At 48.3% G+C, this 17,201-nt stretch overlaps 3 protein-coding genes across 3 annotated transcripts; 1 reads left to right on the top strand and 2 right to left on the bottom strand.

Moving 5' to 3' along the window:
• Nucleotides 1–1,891: 1,891 nt before the first annotated feature.
• Nucleotides 1,892–3,171, bottom strand: LOC108500440 (transmembrane protein C1orf162 homolog). The gene is made up of 3 exons (XM_017821361.1): nucleotides 3,053–3,171; nucleotides 2,564–2,643; nucleotides 1,892–2,012 (listed from the first exon to the last, which is right to left on the bottom strand). Exons 1-3 carry the CDS (start codon nucleotides 3,147–3,149, stop codon nucleotides 1,953–1,955), a joined length of 237 nt encoding a protein of 78 aa, XP_017676850.1. The 5' UTR covers nucleotides 3,150–3,171; the 3' UTR covers nucleotides 1,892–1,952.
• Nucleotides 3,172–5,809: 2,638 nt separating this feature from the next.
• ATP5F1 (ATP synthase, H+ transporting, mitochondrial Fo complex subunit B1) lies at nucleotides 5,810–9,604 on the bottom strand. Its single transcript, XM_017821407.1, has 7 exons — nucleotides 9,467–9,604; nucleotides 9,332–9,377; nucleotides 8,678–8,823; nucleotides 7,987–8,150; nucleotides 7,386–7,511; nucleotides 6,690–6,869; nucleotides 5,810–5,965 (listed from the first exon to the last, which is right to left on the bottom strand). The coding sequence occupies exons 1-7, from the start codon at nucleotides 9,492–9,494 to the stop codon at nucleotides 5,894–5,896; spliced, it is 762 nt and encodes a 253-aa protein (XP_017676896.1). The 5' UTR covers nucleotides 9,495–9,604; the 3' UTR covers nucleotides 5,810–5,893.
• Nucleotides 9,605–9,696: 92 nt separating this feature from the next.
• Nucleotides 9,697–15,904, top strand: WDR77 (WD repeat domain 77). Its single transcript, XM_017821406.1, has 10 exons — nucleotides 9,697–9,912; nucleotides 10,014–10,199; nucleotides 10,901–11,042; nucleotides 11,134–11,183; nucleotides 12,130–12,200; nucleotides 12,569–12,623; nucleotides 12,883–12,954; nucleotides 13,045–13,153; nucleotides 13,599–13,667; nucleotides 14,031–15,904. Exons 1-10 carry the CDS (start codon nucleotides 9,732–9,734, stop codon nucleotides 14,188–14,190), a joined length of 1,095 nt encoding a protein of 364 aa, XP_017676895.1. The 5' UTR covers nucleotides 9,697–9,731; the 3' UTR covers nucleotides 14,191–15,904.
• Nucleotides 15,905–17,201: the final 1,297 nt, after the last annotated feature.

Raw genomic sequence — 17,201 nt, forward strand, 5'->3', positions numbered from 1 at the left:
AGGGAGAGAAAAGTGCACTTTGAGCAGAAACCTCCTGAAATAGTAAAAATGGGAGAGCCAGAAACAGAGGACACAGAATCCCCTGTTCTGATTAGCAGATGCACTTGTCACAAATTCCTAGAGCTACAGGAATTTTATTTAAGAGTTTGCTGGTGGCTGCCATTACAAGCTGTTTATGACCCTACAGAGCTCTTGGCACGGGAAAGGGAGAGACAGAGGGATGCTCTGGGATGAGTTTGGGGCTCAGCAGCAGCCACACAACAAAGAGATTGTGTGTCACCTCCCAAGGGCTGTGCCACGCTCAGCCCCCCAGGTACACACACCCAAGGGCTGTGCTGGGGTTGGCAGCGTTTCACAGTGGACATGAAATGGTTGTGCTGAGTCTCAGTGAGGAAACACCTGCATGAAAACCCAACACCCCCGAGCTGGGCTCGAGGAGGGGGAAGCCTGTGATGAGCCACCTCCCTTTGTTTTTCTAACTTATTGGTGTGGGGGAGTAACCTTTGTTCAAGCCAGGTAAATCTTCAGACCTTATTTCTCTGTCAGGCAGCAGAGTAACACTGTTATTAATTTTAAACAAAAATTGAACTAAATTAAAAAACACTGTGCACAAACCACACTCATCCCTTATGAATCTCTTCACAGCTAAAAATACTAAGGAGTAATATGGTATTTTTCTCTCTTAAATAGAACTTGAAGAAGCTGCCACGACTGAGATGAGAGCAGATAACAGCAAAGCAAAGACCATGGGCTGTACCCTGGAACAGTCTGTGGTCTGACCCACACCACCACACACCCAATTTCAGAACATAGAAGTGTTTTAGCCACACTTTTTCACGTGGTCCCCTGGACCTCCAGTAGCTGCCGGGAGGAGGGGACAGGACAACCCACCGAGGGTGGCAGAGGTGGAGCCCCTGCTCTGCTGAGCGGGGCTGGAAAGGCACCAGAGCCTCGCGTTTAAGCGAAATTAAACCCAGCTTGGTGCTGCCATCAGGTGGCACATCCAGCATCGCTCCTCTGAAGCCTCTCAGATGTTTCAGCCACAGCGCACAGGAGTTTGTAGGGCTCTTGTCCTGCCCCAGAGATCCCTCTGGAGGAGTGTTTGAACAACACACATGCAAATATCAGCGTTCTCAGAAAACAGAAGTACCTGCAAGAGTCTGGCACTCTCTGGTGACCACAAACAAGGAGGTTTCTGAGGCCCCGAGGGCTGAGCCAGCAGGAAACATCCCTCCCATTCAGCCTTGAGCAGTTGGAGATCCCCGAACTCCCCGGGACGACAAACCTCCCATCCGTGGGAACGTGCAGAGGAGCTTCTCTGGGGCTGCTCAGAGTCACTCGTGGTAACTTATTCCCCAGCTGACGATGAAGGGGTGATTTTTCCCTCTTTACAACGTGTTTAGAACATTGTGGGTAATAACCCGGGAATGAGAGGTTTTGGCTGTCCCACTGTGATGGTGCATTGCTTTTACGGGACCTGATCAGGAAGCAGCATTTGCACACAAACATTTCATTATCATCTCTTCAATAACAGAAAATAACTAATCAGAGCACTTGGCAATCAAAAAAATATGCCAAGTGCCATGGCTGGTGACAGAAAAGGGAAACACAAGGGCCCAGACATGGATAGATGCAGAGAAACATTTCCATTTCTCAGTTCTCTTTGGTAGCTCAGTAACGGAAACTTTACAAGTGCAGGGAAATTTCTACAGATGAGGAAATACTGTATTAAAAAAAAACAAACCAAACCACCTTCAATTTGCCCACAACCTTTGGCAATTGGTTTGGAACAGGAGACCTGCATTTCCCCTTGTGACTATAAAAAGAGCTGATGTTACAGATGGCAGTGCTGGCACCCTCAGGGCACTGCAGGCCTTGGTGTAACGTTCTGGTGGCTTTTGATGTTCAGAAAGTGGAAAAAACATTTTTTTATTTCTCTTGGAACTTCATCATCACACAGCCAGTGGTGTCTGACTCCGCTGGAAGACCAGAGTGCTGTAGGTAACCTCGTTCTGAGGATGGGAGAGAAGCCACAAACATTACAGTGTTTAAGCACTGCCTGTCAGCAGGAATTTACCACTTTTAGTTAGTCCTCAACACCACACACCACAAACAGTCTGTCCTTACACATGGGAAATTAATATACACTAGGCTGGTTCGTGCCAGTGGTTAGTCAGTCTCAAATTTACCAAAGAATTAATATCACAAAGGCAAACTGCAGAAATCCTTGCCTTCTAAAAAGATTTCTCCTAAACTGCCTAATCAGAGGTTTAGTTAAACCCTTGAAATACATGGAGAGTATAATATGGTGTTTCAGCTCTGTATTTTTCCTCCTACTGTCCAGGGACCTCCTCAGTACATCCCTATACTTCTATAAACACAGGTTGAAGCCTTGGATGCCCAAAGCAAGCCTTTTTCCTTAGTCAAAAGAACTCCTGACTAACACTCAAGTCTCTCAAGCAAGTGACTTTTCTCCCTCCCACCCCCAAATTAATATTCACCACCCCGTCAAGAACGTGAAGTCTCTGCATTAAAGGTTTGAAATAACAGTTGTGACCTTTACCTGGGTGTTCCTGGCACGTTCTCCAGGTGCTGCCTGGAAGCAAACTTCCCCTTGTAAATTTTGGTGGGATTTCTTGCAATCTGGGAAGGAGAGGGATATCAGCCTCAGCTGTCTGCACTGTGTTTGGAGAGGCTCGGTGGTGGGTGACAGGCACATAACCTGTAAAATCTGTCACAGACCTGCCCTGCAAAGTGGGCATTTTGGGCTGCCAAGTCCCTGCCCACCTGCTGGAAGTGGCCAGGATGAAAGGGACTGAGAATTTAGTGTGTCCAGGGTTGGGATGAGAAAAACCCACGACCAACAGAAACCTCCCCAACTCATCAGTGGTCAAGTTAATTCTCCCATGCAAACAGCCCCTGAGGAGTTCTTGGCAGGGGTGACCTGTTCATCAACGCAGGAGTTACTCCAAGCAGACACAATTTTAAAATTTCAAAGTAACTTCTGTAGTTATCACCACTCTGCTGTTACTCCCTCCTCTGTGCTACTTACTTTTTCTGGAGAGGTAGATGATGGCAAAAACCAGGACAGTCAGGAGGATGCCAGAGATGAAGGCCAGTGACATGTACAGTATTTCACGACTGTTCATACACAGAAAATCGTGTCAGAAGCCCCAGTTTTAACAGAGGTGTTGGAGCATCAGCAGTGCTCAAATTCACCAAACTTCATGGGGTGCTAACACATTTATCCCGAGCAGTATGAGATGAAAAGGTGCATATCTGCCTTAAGCATCACCAGTGCACAGACTAGGAAATTGCAATGAACTTTTTAAACCCCCAGGACATCAAATATGTGACATAAACCCCCTCCCTTGCAGAAGGAGGCTGCAGTCTCAGGGTTTGGAGGCAGGAAATAAAGGTGGAGCATTTACCTCTCAAACCAGCATTTAACTTGTGAAGCTTCTAATTCAGTGTGGACAGTGGTGTGGACAGTGGTGTGGATGGTGGTGTGGATGGTGGTGTGGACAGTGGTGGGGACAGTGGGAGTAGTAGAAGTGGGTGTAACTGGAACAGAAAAAAATAAATAATCAAATATTGGTTTTAAAACATTTCTCCAAACAACAAGAACTACATTCAGGCACGTGTCTGCCCAGGGCAGCGTTATTTTGTGTGTAAGACTTCTCTCTCTCAGGGGGCTGAAAGTGGAACCACCAGACAGGAAAATGCAGTTGTTCATGTCATTACTGTCTCAGGGCAGCCTCTGGCAGCCATGCAGTTCTTCCACACACCCCCACAGCAGCCCTTGGGTCAGGACAACATCAGCTCAGGCAAGAACACTGCAGCTAAAAAAAAACTGCTTAAAAACTAAAATACCTGGTTGTGAGGAACGGCCTCCCATTCTCTCCAAGCACTAAGAGACAGGAAGAGAAGCTGAAAGGACGGGAGGGGAAATAAGTTGTATTTATATATATAGGTATGTAAGCAAAACAAACCTGTCGCCCTCTTTTAACTCGAAGACTTGATTTAGTTTTTATCCATTTTTTAGGAATCTTATAAGACTGGCACAAAGCCACACAAACCCAGCAGTTCCTCAGCATCAATCCTGCTTCCCAGTGTCTTGCTCCTGGCACACGTGGTCACTACGCCCTGATGGGCACGTTGCCTTCTTCCCCCAAAAAACGGAGGATATTTAAGACTTAAAAAGCACCCACAGGATTATTTTTGCAAGAGCTAAAGCCCAGTCCACTTTGTGAACCTTTTCATAATCAGCAGCTCTGAAAAATTCCCCTCTTGATGTTTTCCTTTCTCAAGTTAAATTGACTTTTCTCACCAAGGCAGGAACAGTAAGTTTCTTCCCAAATTTGGGGGTGGAATCTTGAAGAGAGGGCTAAAAGATAGGGAGTCTTAAAGACAGTCTACTACAAAATCCCTACCCTGGTATTTCTCACCACATGGGTTTGCAATATGCGTGTTGTGAATAATGTGAAAATATCACAACATGAAAGTATCACATGAAAATATCACAACATGACAGTAAACTCTGCTGCTGCCACTTTTCCTACTGCACCCCGTTGTTGCCCACATTGCAGAGGAGTCAAACCATGAAGAGCTCCCAGTTTCCAACCCCAAACCTCCCAGTTTGTGTTTGCAAGAACTAAAGGAACAAGAAATGATACAGGTCCATCTTACCTCCCACCATGGAGAACTCCTGGGGTGCCAGCACACCAGTTCAACCCCTTGGCTTTGGGCAAAGAATCTGTCACACCAGCTAAAAGCTCCAATGGCATTGAGACGTGGGCTTACAAAAATGTGGAAGTTGAGCAACTTCACTTTTCTTATTTAAATTATCACAAGACAGGAAATTATGCACCTGCATTTTCTGGAACTGCTGAGCTAAAAAAAGTAAGGCAGGTTGAGTTTAGACTCGCTTAAAAGTCAGGTTCTGACCCCCAAAATACACGTTTTTTTGTGCTGTTGTGTTGAAAAGTGGAGAAAACTCACTTCTCCCCCACTGAGAATTGCAGCAATTCTTAAAGAAGTGGGTACTGGGCACACCCCACTCTGCTCACTGCAGTTCATGTACTAAATAAATCACTGCCCAGCACACGAAGGATGAACTTAAACAGGTCAGTGCTTTGCTCAGCTGAGATATTTGAGTTATAACAAAATCCTGCAGGGCAAAGTTTCCCTTGGAAAGAAAATGGAAGAGGTTTATTCTGTGTGTTTTATCATAACAGACATGGAATTATTTCTCTTGCTGCACAAGGAAAAAACCAAACCAACAGCTTTTTTTTCTCCTATGAAAATCCAGAAAAATCCCACCCTCTAAACTCACCCATTTCCCTGTTTTAAACTTAATACTGAAGTCATGTTTTCCGGTAGCTTTTGACATATTTCCTGCCAGATCACTCTTTTCCCAGAACCAAAACACTTTCATCACTACACAAAGCTTTGTTGTGAAAAAGGGGTTTTCAGCTCATTTTGAGAACAAGGCCATTGATTCAGAGCCCCTCCAAGTCCAGGACCAGGTCAAAGGCAGCACAAATCACCGATTTCAGAACATGTTTGCAATGACAGCAGGTATCTGTGGGTTGTTATCACAGAGAATTCTAACCCAGACATCAGTTTGAGCAGCAGAATTTGTCTGTGTGAAGTTGTGTATCTGATCTCTGCAAGTGTTCGTGACCACACCAGGAATCCAACACACACCGTGGCTGCAACTAATCCCCCCCTCTCAACAGCAGTGGTTGGTGTGACCCCTCAAACACAACCAGGCAACGACTGTTGGTAGTGAAACACGGCAGAGGGGTTGGGTTTTGTTTGTTTAATGATGTTTTAGACTCATAGTTTCCACCAGCAATGTACTGAGACACGTCAGGGGGCTTGGATGAGGTCACACTGCTGCGCGTGCGCCCTTGGACAGCGCCTTCAGGTCCAAGATGCACTTGGCAATGCTCTCCTTCTGCTGCAAGAGAGGGGGAAACAGCTGTCAGCAGGCATCTCAGGTAAAATAGATTTTTAGTGCATTTTAGATCATCCCTTTTCACACCCCTGAGTTACAGATTTAAAGGGATGTAACGAAATCAGAGATTACATCCCAACAAGGACCTGCACTGAAGCGGGAATGGAAGTCATGGAATCTCAGAACAGTTTGGGTTCAGAGGGAGCTTAAAGCTCATCCAGTTCCATCCCTGCCATGGGCAGGGACATCTTCCACTGGCCCAGGTTGCTCCAAGCCCTGTCCAACCTGGCCTTGGACACTTCCAGGAATGGGGAAGCTGCTCTGGGTAACGAAAGCACACAGTGCTGGGAATATGTTTTCATTGGTTTTGTTCTGTTTCTTTCCTTAAAAGCAAGGACACCCAGAGCCCACCTGCAGACCTTGGTCTGCCAAGGTCCTACACAGAGAACTTTTGAGTCCCCTGCCCTCTGAGCTGCACATCTCATCACAGCTCAGCTCTGAGCTGCAGCAACAAATGCTGCACACAATCCTAGTTTAAATCCCAGCAACATAAGCACCTGGTACACAGAAACTGGGCTCCTTAGCTCTTCCTCAGCAGCAGGAATGTGCTGCAGCCACATTTGGAAGTCACCCAAGGACACCCATCATCTCCTATCTTAAATTAGAATCCTTTGTAGCAGATCTTTGTACAGACTAAACCATAAAGCAGATAAAAAACAGCAAATACCTGTTGGGGTGTGATGCTCTGAATAACGTTCTTCTCCACCCACTCAATCATGTAATCCTGTTCCTTCTGCCTCTTTAGGGTCTGCAGGGCCACTTGGTAGTCCAGCCTCTTCTTCACCTCGTTGTACACCATCATCATCCTCTCCCGGTAGTTGGCTTCCAGCAGCATCGCAACGTTATTCTGCACAAGCAGATGAAGTCAGGAGGTTAATGTTTGGCAAGAACACAAAGCAGCAGCAGAACATGTTCTGTAGCAAAAGGGACAGAATCACAGGATGGTTTGGGCTGGAAGACACCTTAAAGATCATCCACTTCTACCCCCCTGCCATGGGCAGGGACACCTTCCACTGGCCCAGGTTGCTTCAAGTCCAGTCCAACCTGGCCTTGGGGATTTGAGGGATGGGACCTCTCTGGGCTCTCTGTGTCAGGTGTTTCCGGTCCTCTGCGTCCCCTGTTTCTTCCTTTTCTTTCTTCTCTCTCTTCCCTCGGTTTGAAGCCGTCCCCCCTTGTCCTGTCACTATCTGCCCATATAAAAAGTCCTTCTCCCTCCTTCGAGTCTCTGGGTCGGGTGGTGGAAGTGGCCCTGTGTGCAACACACACACAGCAAACAGTCTGTGACTTGCTGGGAGTACAGGAGGCTCCCAGACTGGGCAGGGCAGGCTGCAGGGGGGAGGGCAGCAGAGCTGGCACCACGTACCCTCTTTGCATCAAAGAGGTAAGAGCGGCCCTCGACCCGCCACTGCTCCTTCTTCTCCGCCTCAATGGCCTTCTGGAGACTCTCGATGGCCTCGTTCTTCACAGCCAGAGCTTTGGCTACTTTCTCCTGGAAGAAGAAGCAAGGAACACCCTTCAGAATGAAAGTCAGGCTGAAGGAAAACAACCTGCAATTCACTTCTGGAATGGTGCATTAAGATTTGAGAAATGTCTGTGTGAACTGCCCTGCGCCAGGGCTGAGGTTCCGGGGTGGCAAAGCAGAGTTAGGGTTCAAAATCACAGAATCCCAGGATGGTTTGGGTTGAAAGGGACCTTAAAGCTCATCTCATTCCACCCCCTGCCACAGGCAGGGACACCTTCCACTAGCCCAGGTTGCTCCAGGCCCCCTCCAATCTGGCCTTGGACACTTCCAGGGATGGGGCAGCCACAGCTTCTCTGGGCAACCTGTGCCAGGGCCTCCCCACCCTCACATTTTTCCCTAATATCCACCCATCCCTGCCCTCTGCCAGTTTGAAGCTGTTTATACTTTAACAAAACCACTCCTTATTAACTACTACAAAGTCAGATTCTGGTTTCTTTGTTACCTCGTTAAGTTTGTCAGCAAAAGCTGCCACATCAGGCCCGAATCTCTTGATGCCATAAATGATGACTGACAATATACAAGCAGCTGCCACTGTCTCGTGGTTAACAACATAGATTTCCTTGGAAAGCAGGTAAAGCACGAGGCCAGTTCCCAGCATGTAGGGCCCTAAAGAAAAAAAAAAATAAAGCAGCATTATTTGTACAAGGCATGAAGAAACTCAATAAATTCAAACACCTGAGAGGGAGCCAGTTTAAGGCTTACAAGAAGATCAGGAAGTGTTCTCTTTTTCCAGGATAAAAAGCAAGAGTCGCAGTTCCACTCAGGGAAAGGTGCCAGGAGGAATCTCACCAGAAATGGAAGCAACTTGCAGCTGGCACTGCTGCTTCTGCTCACTCAGAAACAGGCAAAAATCCCTGTTCAAGTGTTTTGAGGACCAAGAGGCAACTAAATCTTCCTACAAAATCAGGCTCATGGCATTTTTTGCCTTTATTTAAAGTGTCTGACTTCAGAGCCAGGAGTGCAGCACTGGGTTGTCCTTCACAACCTGCACATGCAAAAAACCTAATTTTCACTAATATTTTACCTTTTCAGCAGCCGGAACTGGTGGACAGAACTACATAACTAAAAATGGTAAAAGCAATGTAGGAAAGTTAAAACCTGTATTATTAAATAGTAAAATAGCCTATATTAACCTGTGACTCCTGTTTTAGGGTAGAGAAACTGGAAAAACTCCTCGGGGATCAAACCATGACGAACTTCTCCTCCTTTCTCAGGTAGAGGTGGCAAAGGAGCCAAACTCTGCTGAGTTGTGTGTACTTGTCTTGTGGCGTGCAGTACACTATAAACAACAACAAAAAGTTTCAATTATGGCTCTTATTAAAAAAACAGACAAAAATAATCCCCAAAACCACTCTCAAATGAGGCTCAAAGAGATTTCGAATTAAATAAGTAGATAACAGGTGAGGCACTAAAATAGGTTCTCCAGAGAAGCTGAGGCTGCCCCATCCCTGGAAGTGTCCAAGGCCAGGTTGGATGGGGCTTGGATAGTAGAAGGTGTCCCTGCCCATGGCAGGGGGTGGAATGAGATGAGCTTTAAAATCCCTGCCCACCCAAACTATTCTGTGATTCGATGAAGTTGCCATTTATTGGATCGATGAAGTTGCCGTTTATTGGACGCACCTCCTTCCAGGAAGTGGGTGGGACTAAATAACCTCCAGAGGTTCCTTCCCACCGTCCCTATTTTACACTCACAGAGCGTTAATAAGAAAAATGAAGACAAACCCCCAGAATAACGTTGCTTAAGCACAAACAGAGGCTGGTTTCCGAGAGGCTCCCACAGTACTCACCCCACGGCCACGGGCGGCGGCGGCAGCGCCCTCAGCGCGGCGGGGGCTGGGGGGACAAGAGGGCACAGAGCGCGTCAGGGCAGAGCCCGGCCAAACACAGCACCAACCCCCCGCCCGCCACCCCCGGCCACTCACCGGCGCGGAGGACGAGGCGGGAGAGCATGGCCGGAGCGGGACAGCAGCGGGAATCCCCGGGAAAGCAGCGGGAAGAGCGGCGGGACGCGACCCCTCGTCCCGGTGACCGCCCGGCCGCCTCAGCGCTGAGATGGCGGCGGAGGAACTCTCGCGAGAGTTGCGCTCAGAGGCAGGGCGGGGAGGCGGGCGCTCTCGCGAGAGGAGGCGGCGGCGGGAGACACGTGTGGGGGGCGCCGCCGGCTCCGCTCCCGCTGCCGCTCCCGCCATGGAGGAGCCGCCGCTCCCGCAGCTCCCGCAGCTCCCCACGGCCCCCTCGGGGGACGCGGCGGCTCCACCGGCCCCCGTAGACGGCGAGCCCGCGCCCGCGGCCGGCCCCGAGTGGAACATCCCGCCCAACGCGCCCGCCTGCATGGAGCGGCACCTGGAGCGCGCGCGGTACCGCGCAGGTAACGGGGGGGGGAGGCAGCGGCGTGAGGGGTGTCCGGGGTGTTCCAGACGGTCCCCTCATGGCTCCCCTGGTGTGTCTCTCGTTGTCTCTCTCCCGCAGACGGGGCCCTGCTGCTCGGCGCGTCCGGGCTGAACGGGCGCTGCTGGGCCGGGTCGCTGTGGGTGTTCGCCGACCCCCGGCGCGCCCCGAGCGAGGGGTTCTGCACGGCCGGCGTGCAGACGGAGGCGGGGGTGGCCGACCTGTGCTGGCTGGCGGACAGGGGCATCCTGGTGGCCTCCGACTCCGGTAAGCAACGGGGATACCCCCCCTTCTCCCCTGTTCCCCATCCTTTGCTGAGGTGTGTCCCCTCTCCCGCTGAGGTGGGTGTCACCCGCCCCTCCACGGACGCGGGTGACATCCCTGCTTTGCAGAGGTGGGTGACACCCTCCACTGAGATGGGTGACATCCCCACTTCACTGAAGTGGGTGACCCTTTCCCCATCTCATGGGTGGGTTTTTCTTACCTTTTCACTGTGGTGGGTGTTCCCTTCCCCTTCATTGAGGTGTCCCCTCCCTCCCCTTCTCTGAGGTGGTTGACCACTTGCCCCTGCCTTCACTGAGGTGGGTGACATCCCTCCTCCCCTGAGCTGGGTGTCCCCTCGCTTCCCCTTCATTGAGGTGGGTGTTGCCTTCCCCTCCTCTGAGGTGAGTGACATCCCTCCTCCCCTGAGCTGGGTGTCCCCTCGCTTCCCCTTCATTGAGGTGGGTGTTGCCTTCCCCTCCTCTGAGGTGAGTGACATCCCCAGTTCACCGAGGTGGGTGACCCTCTCCCTGTCTCATGGGGACGTTCTCACTGCAGTGGGTGTCCCCTTCCTCTTATCTGAAATGGGTGTCTCTTACCCTTTCACTGGGGTGGGTGTCCCCTCCCTTCCCCTTCACTGAAGTGGGTGTCATAGGTGGGTATCCCTTCCCCTTTCACTGAGGTGAGTGTCCCCCCACACCCCCCAGGTGCTCTGGAGCTGTGGGAGCTGGAGGAGAACGAGACCCTCATCGTGAACAAGTTCTGTAAATACGAGCACGACGACATCGCCACGTCGGTGTCGGTCCTGGCCGGCAGCACCCAGGCTGTCAGCGGGGGCAGGGACTTCTGGTGAGTGTCCCCAGCCTGGTGAGTGCCCCCAGCCTGGTGTCCAGCGCCCCAGGGCTGGTGCTGGGTGCTGACTGCTCGCTCTTGTCCACAGTGTGAAGGTCTGGGACATCCCGGAGCAGACGGTGCTGCACTCCTACAGAGGTGAGTTCCAAACCACCCCACTGCCCTGCTCCTCCTGGCCCCTCACCTCCTGCTGCAGGCTGAGCTTCCTCCTGCAGCATCTCCAGTGACCTCCCACCTGCCAAACCTCACTCAGGGCTGTGACTGTATATTTGCCAGTCTTGTGAAGTTTCTGCCATAGTTTTATTTTGTAGTCTGTTGTTCATCTCTCCCCACGGAACAAATGCTGTAAGGTTTAGTTTGCCTTGCGTCCCTGAAGTGTATTTTAGAGTATTTCTTCTGCACTGAAATCTTTCTTCTACTGAGCCATGTTTGTTTTGAACAACAGACCATTTGAGATGCTGATCTCTGGAGATGTGATGTCATCATCTCTGGAACAGCAGAGACCATACTTCAGAATCATAGAATCACAGGATGGTTTGGGTTGGAAGGGACTTTAAAGCTCATCTCATTCCTCCCCCTGCCATGGGCAGGGACACCTTCCACTAGCCCAGGTTGCTCCAAGCCCTGTCCAACCTGACCTTGGACACTTCCAGGGATGGGGCAGCCACAGCTTCTCTGGGCAACCTGTGCCAGGGCCTCCCCACCCTCCCAGGGAAGAATTTCTTCCACATATGACATCTAACCCTTCCCTCTGTTAGTTTGAAACCATTGCCCCTTGTTCTGTCACTATCTGCCCATAGAAAATGTCCCTCTCCCTCCTTTTTCCAAGCCCCCTTCCATCCCACTTTGTTTGATCCTGTCTGGAGAGGTTCCCTCAAGCTCGGCTGTGTCACAGGCACCTGTGGTTGGGTTTGGCAGCTCATTGCTTTGGTAGGAAGCAGTTGGCTGTTGCTGGGTGGAAGTTACTGGGTGTCTGGGCATAAACTGTTCTTAGTTACACTGCTGACCCTTCAGAGGTCCTTGGGAATACGCAGGAAAGTTGGATACAATCTCTGAGGCTCTTTATCCTTTTGTGCTTTGGTAGCTCACTCGGCAGCAGTGACATGTGTGGCTTCCTGTCCTGGTAAGGACACTGTGTTCCTGTCCTGTGCTGAGGTAAAGCTCACTCTGTTGTCTAAATCTGCCTGATAAAAATGAGATTTAATTTTAGTTATTTACAGTTTAATGCACTTAGAAACCACCTCTTGTGTTACAAGCTGCATACCTGAGTTAGTAGAGTATTCCAGTTTGATAAGTTGATAATCAGCTTACCAAGCTGATTCCTACAGGTCTGTATTGAATTTTGGGAGCTCCTAGTTCTGTCCTGGGTGTGATTGAAGGCTGCAGTTAATGGCAGCATCATTTTAACCCAAAGGAAGAGGAGGGGGTGGTTTTGACTGGAGGTCAGCAGCAGTTCTGTAGTGAATGTGAGTTTATGCCACAAAGACATTGTAAACCCCTTTTTATTCCCTTTGGATTTATAGGACAACAGAACTTTACTCTGGGACACCAGATGCCCTAAACCAGCTACCCGAATTGGTATGTCTCTGTACACAGCCACTGCTTGTGCATGAGTTTGTGTTGGAAGAAATAGATTATTTTATGCCTGACTTCTGTGTCTAACTCCCAGTCTAGTGATGTGATCCTAGAAAAGCCTGTTAAAACCTAAGGAGGTTAAAACAGAAGTATGATAAGCTTAAAATACTTGCCTTAGTGCTGTAGCAGTGCTAAATGAGATAGTACAAAGATATTCTTGCTCTGACTCTTTCCACACTCATCCCAGTTTCTTCCCTTGCAGTTTGCAGTGCCTGTAATTACCTCCCTACCTCAATCATGTGGCATCCACAGAAAAGTGACATCTTTGTTTTGGGTAAGAACCTTCGCTTTCACCGGGCAGGTCAAGCTCTTTTGTTTTCACAGTGACCATTTTGCTCCTAACTTCCTTCTCCCTCTGCTCAAGGTGATGAAAGTGGAACAGTTGCACTAGTAGACACAAAGAATCCTGACTCTGCCCTCAGTGCCACCGTGCACGCCCGGAGCATCACGGGCTTTGCATTCTCTGCACACAGGTACAGTGTGATACACTGCTGTAGAACATGTGACTGCATCCCCTTGAAAACCTTATTATTTTTGGGGGGTAAAACAAAAAAAGCACTAGTTGTCTTTTGATCAAGAAGATTGTAGCAAAGAATAGAGTAAACCAAACAACATCTCACTTCTGACACGTGTGAATATCTGTGAGAACAATTCTGCAGTTTCAGAACTACTGACCCACTTGCTGTGGGGATTTTTCTAATTAAAGCCACCTCTGATTAAAGAAGGATCACTTGTTTTCTGACTCTAATAAAATATTCTCAGTGCACTGACAACCTGCCATACAATGGTGAAAACATTTTTGTAAGATTTTGTGCCTCTTAATTCTCTGTACCTGGGTGAGGATCACTTTTCATAAGTTTATCCCTAACAATTTGTGTGTTTGATTGTTCTAATCATGGTTTCATCTCTGTCCTCCAGTTCACCCTTACTGGCTTCAATCAGTGAAGACTGTTCAGTTGCTGTTCTTGACTCAGACCTCACAGAGGTGTAAGTACAGGCAGAACATGTTCACTCTTGTGGCTGTCTTACTGTCTTCTCAAGTTAATTATTTATCCATAGAATCCCTGAGTGATTTGGGTTGGAAGGGACCTTAAAAATCATTCTACCCTACTCATTCTACCCCTGCCATGGGCAGGGACACCTTCCACTAGCCCAGGTTGCTCCAAACCCTGTCCAACCTGACCTTGAACACTTCCAGGGGTGGGGAGTCCACAACTTCTCTGGGCAACCTGGAGGTGAAAATATTCCTAAATGGGGGAGCATCATCCAAAAAAACCCTAGCAGTTAGGAACTGCAGAAGCCCATAAACTCTCAGTGTTTCCTGGCTAATGGAATGTTGGTGTTTTCCAGGTTCAGAAACCGTTCTCATCGAGACTTTGTTAAAGGCTTATCCTGGTCTCCTTCAGACGATGCCTTGCTCACTACAGTTGGATGGGATCATCAGGTTTTGCATCACACTGTCCCTGTACCAACTGGTGAAGCTTCTGGAGTCAACTGTGTAAAAGAATAGTTTTATAAACTCATGGTCCAAGTTCCTTCCTGGCATCACTTTGATTCTGCTGAAGTCAAAGGTGTGTGTGAACTGGAGCGGGGATGGTCTGTTGTCTGCCTTGAGGCTTGTGGCTCAGAAGGTTCCTGTAGTAATTTTGAATTAGGCCTGAGTTAGTTACAAACCAAGCTTTGCCCTCTCCTCGGGAGTGCTTCTGTAATATGACTTCAGTTTTACCCAGAGGAAAAAAAAATTTGCTTCAGAGGAGACTTGGAGAGATTAGGTGTAATGAAAAATAAACTTAGTCAAAAAGATTGGATTCCTCCCTCAGTTCTCCAAACCACCCATGGCATTAATAGAAACATTTTCTGAGGAGGTTTAACAGCACACCTCCTCTCAGGTGGGTGTGAGAGCCTTGCCCTTGAGCAAAGTTCTTTGCTCTGAAATTCAGTTCTTCCAGTGGAATGGGAAGACATGTTCTAATTCAAAGACTAGAAGGGTTCCAGTGTTGTCCTTAATGCAGCACTTGGTTTAGAGCACTGGGCTTCAGCACCAGTGTGGATCCTGTGCTGAGCACTGCTTGTGCACTGGTATCAACACCTGTGCTTGGTGAGAGGAGTCCTGTTCACTGTAAAGTGAGGCTCCCAGCTGTAGCCCTGTAATTAAACACCTTTGTGATGGTGCTGAAATCCTGGGACCTGTGATGCTCAGCCCCAGGGCCAGTTAAAGGGACTGAAAGCCAGAAGTGAGCAGTTGCTGTGCTGTTTGACACCATATTTCATCTCCTCTGGGCTGAAGGCGACTTACTCAAAGATAAGACCTGTGAACAAAAGGTTTCTGTAAGGGAAAAACTGGACTAAGGACTTCAGTTGTCATTTGCTTGCTCCTGTAACAGGCTCTGCTTAGTGATAAACCAGACTCCTCGTGCACTTGTGATGAGTGACTTTTGTGCCAGCGACTGAGGGGACAGAACACTCCCATAATCCCCAAACCAGACTCCACATAATCCCTAGAGGTGTTTTTTTGTCATATATCACATCCATTTCTAACTAAACTGTTTCCCTGGAACATATTTAACTGAAAAAAAAAAGTCATTGCTCTGCATGAATTGCTGCTGCTCTAGATATGGCTTGGTCTGGCCTAGTATCTCCTAGACAGAATTAAGCAAGTCCTGACTAATGAAACAAAAATACTGGTGAAATGAATGTTACCACTGGTTCTTTAGCATGATAGCAACACTTAAATGTACACTGCTTCCAGTGTTTATCCCTGCATACACATAGGTTTAGTTGTGCAAAGCCCACACTTAATTTTTAGGCAGACTAAGCTTTCCCAGGCTCTGGACTTTTCTCATAGTCTTTGTAAACCTCACCTGCTGCTTCTTTAACTCCCATGTCATACAGGTGTTTACAGAGCAAACCTCCTGTTCTAGAGCAGTGTATGACAAGGAGAAGGTAAATGATGATAAAAACTGACACGTTTCCTCAAAAAATCCCCTTTGAACCCCAAAGTCCCCTGTTGGGGACCTCTGATGCTGTACTGAAACAGGTCTTGTGCTGGTTCTGAAAAGGTTGTCTTGGCAGATGGTTTTTAAATAAATCATAGTTTTCATTTTTAACTGGGTTTAAAGTTTCGCTGGGCCAGTTCTGTAGCACTGAAGAGCCAGCTGAGATCATTCACACTGTTAAAGTTGTGGTTTCAGTCCCTGATATTAAAACTGTTCTTAAATAAATGATCACTGTATTCCTGTTTAATGCCAGGGTACTACAATTCTTCAGCACGAGGTCAAGGCAGGCTCTGTGTCCTGCCTGTTTTCAGGAAGCTTTTCTTCCCAAAACTCTACCTTGGGTTTCCACTGTGCATAGCTAAAAAGAAAAGTTTAGATGTCAAACATCCAGTTCCTCCTATTGCCACACATTAGCAAAACACAACAAAAAAGAGCCATGGTGGATGGTGAAATCTATATGGACAGCAGGTCATTACTGATACATTAATTCTGGATTTAAAATTAAAGACCAAAAGGAAGTGCTTTTAGCAGCTGGCAGATGTTTGTGGTGCCACAGGATGGCAGCAGCTGCCCTCGACAAGGGGCGAGGCAGCACCTCCCTAACTCTTTAAAGAGTATCTCCTTTTAGTTTTTTTACCATTTATATTTGGGTTTTTTCACTATCATAAGAAAAACCTAGAAGAGCAACAGAAGAGTTGCTAGAAGTGACCTAGAAGAGTCCTAGAAGTGACCTAGAAGAGTGACCTAGAAGAGTCACTCCTGTTATGCAGCTTGGCTTGGAGTTGATTGTACTGCTGCAAGCAAGCTGGAGTAAACAGTCACATAGACACATAAGCAGCAGGGCACAAACACCAGCAATCCCACATCAATCCCTGTAGACTTTGCAGCTTTCTGCAAAGGAATTAGAGGGAATTCTCTGGGGTTTGTGGTTTGCTCAGCTGTCCCCGCACTCCCCACCCGTCAGGTTTGGGGATGCTCGTCTAAATAGGCTGTGGCTCAAGTAAAGGCTTCAATGTACACATGGCACACTTCATGGGGAGCCTGGCTCTGCAGCCAGGGCTGGATGAAAGAGAGGAGCATGCAAATAAGTTTAGTTTTGAGGAGTGGAGAGAACAAGCCACACTCTGAAGACGAGCCTTTATGTTGCTGCTTGCGTTGCTCACCGTGCTTTCAATTTTAAGCACAACATTCCAGTTGGGACTTGTTACAAGTATGTGAGTTTCGTTCCTAATGAAAAGCTCAAACCCAAGAACTATTTATAGAAGCTGCACAAGCTCCTCTCTCTGCCAGCCTGCCCAGCCAGCTGGATGTGAGTGACAGGGCTCTTGGGGCTTAGCTGCCCATTCATGCCTTGGCTGGGCTTCTAAAAACACCAAAATGGCCACAGGGTTTAATATCAGCTGCTCAGGAGAAATTGGACCAAGCCCTGGCTAAGCTGGAATTCAAATTGTTGCTGAGCTGTGTTTTCCTGTCCTTTTAATCTGACGTGCAAAGATCTCAATCTCACAGCACACACCCCACTTAA

The sequence above is a fragment of the Lepidothrix coronata genome, unplaced genomic scaffold (assembly GCF_001604755.1).
Source record: "Lepidothrix coronata isolate B3197 unplaced genomic scaffold, Lepidothrix_coronata-1.0 Scaffold90, whole genome shotgun sequence".
In the NCBI taxonomy this organism is placed as follows: Eukaryota; Metazoa; Chordata; class Aves; order Passeriformes; family Pipridae; genus Lepidothrix; species Lepidothrix coronata.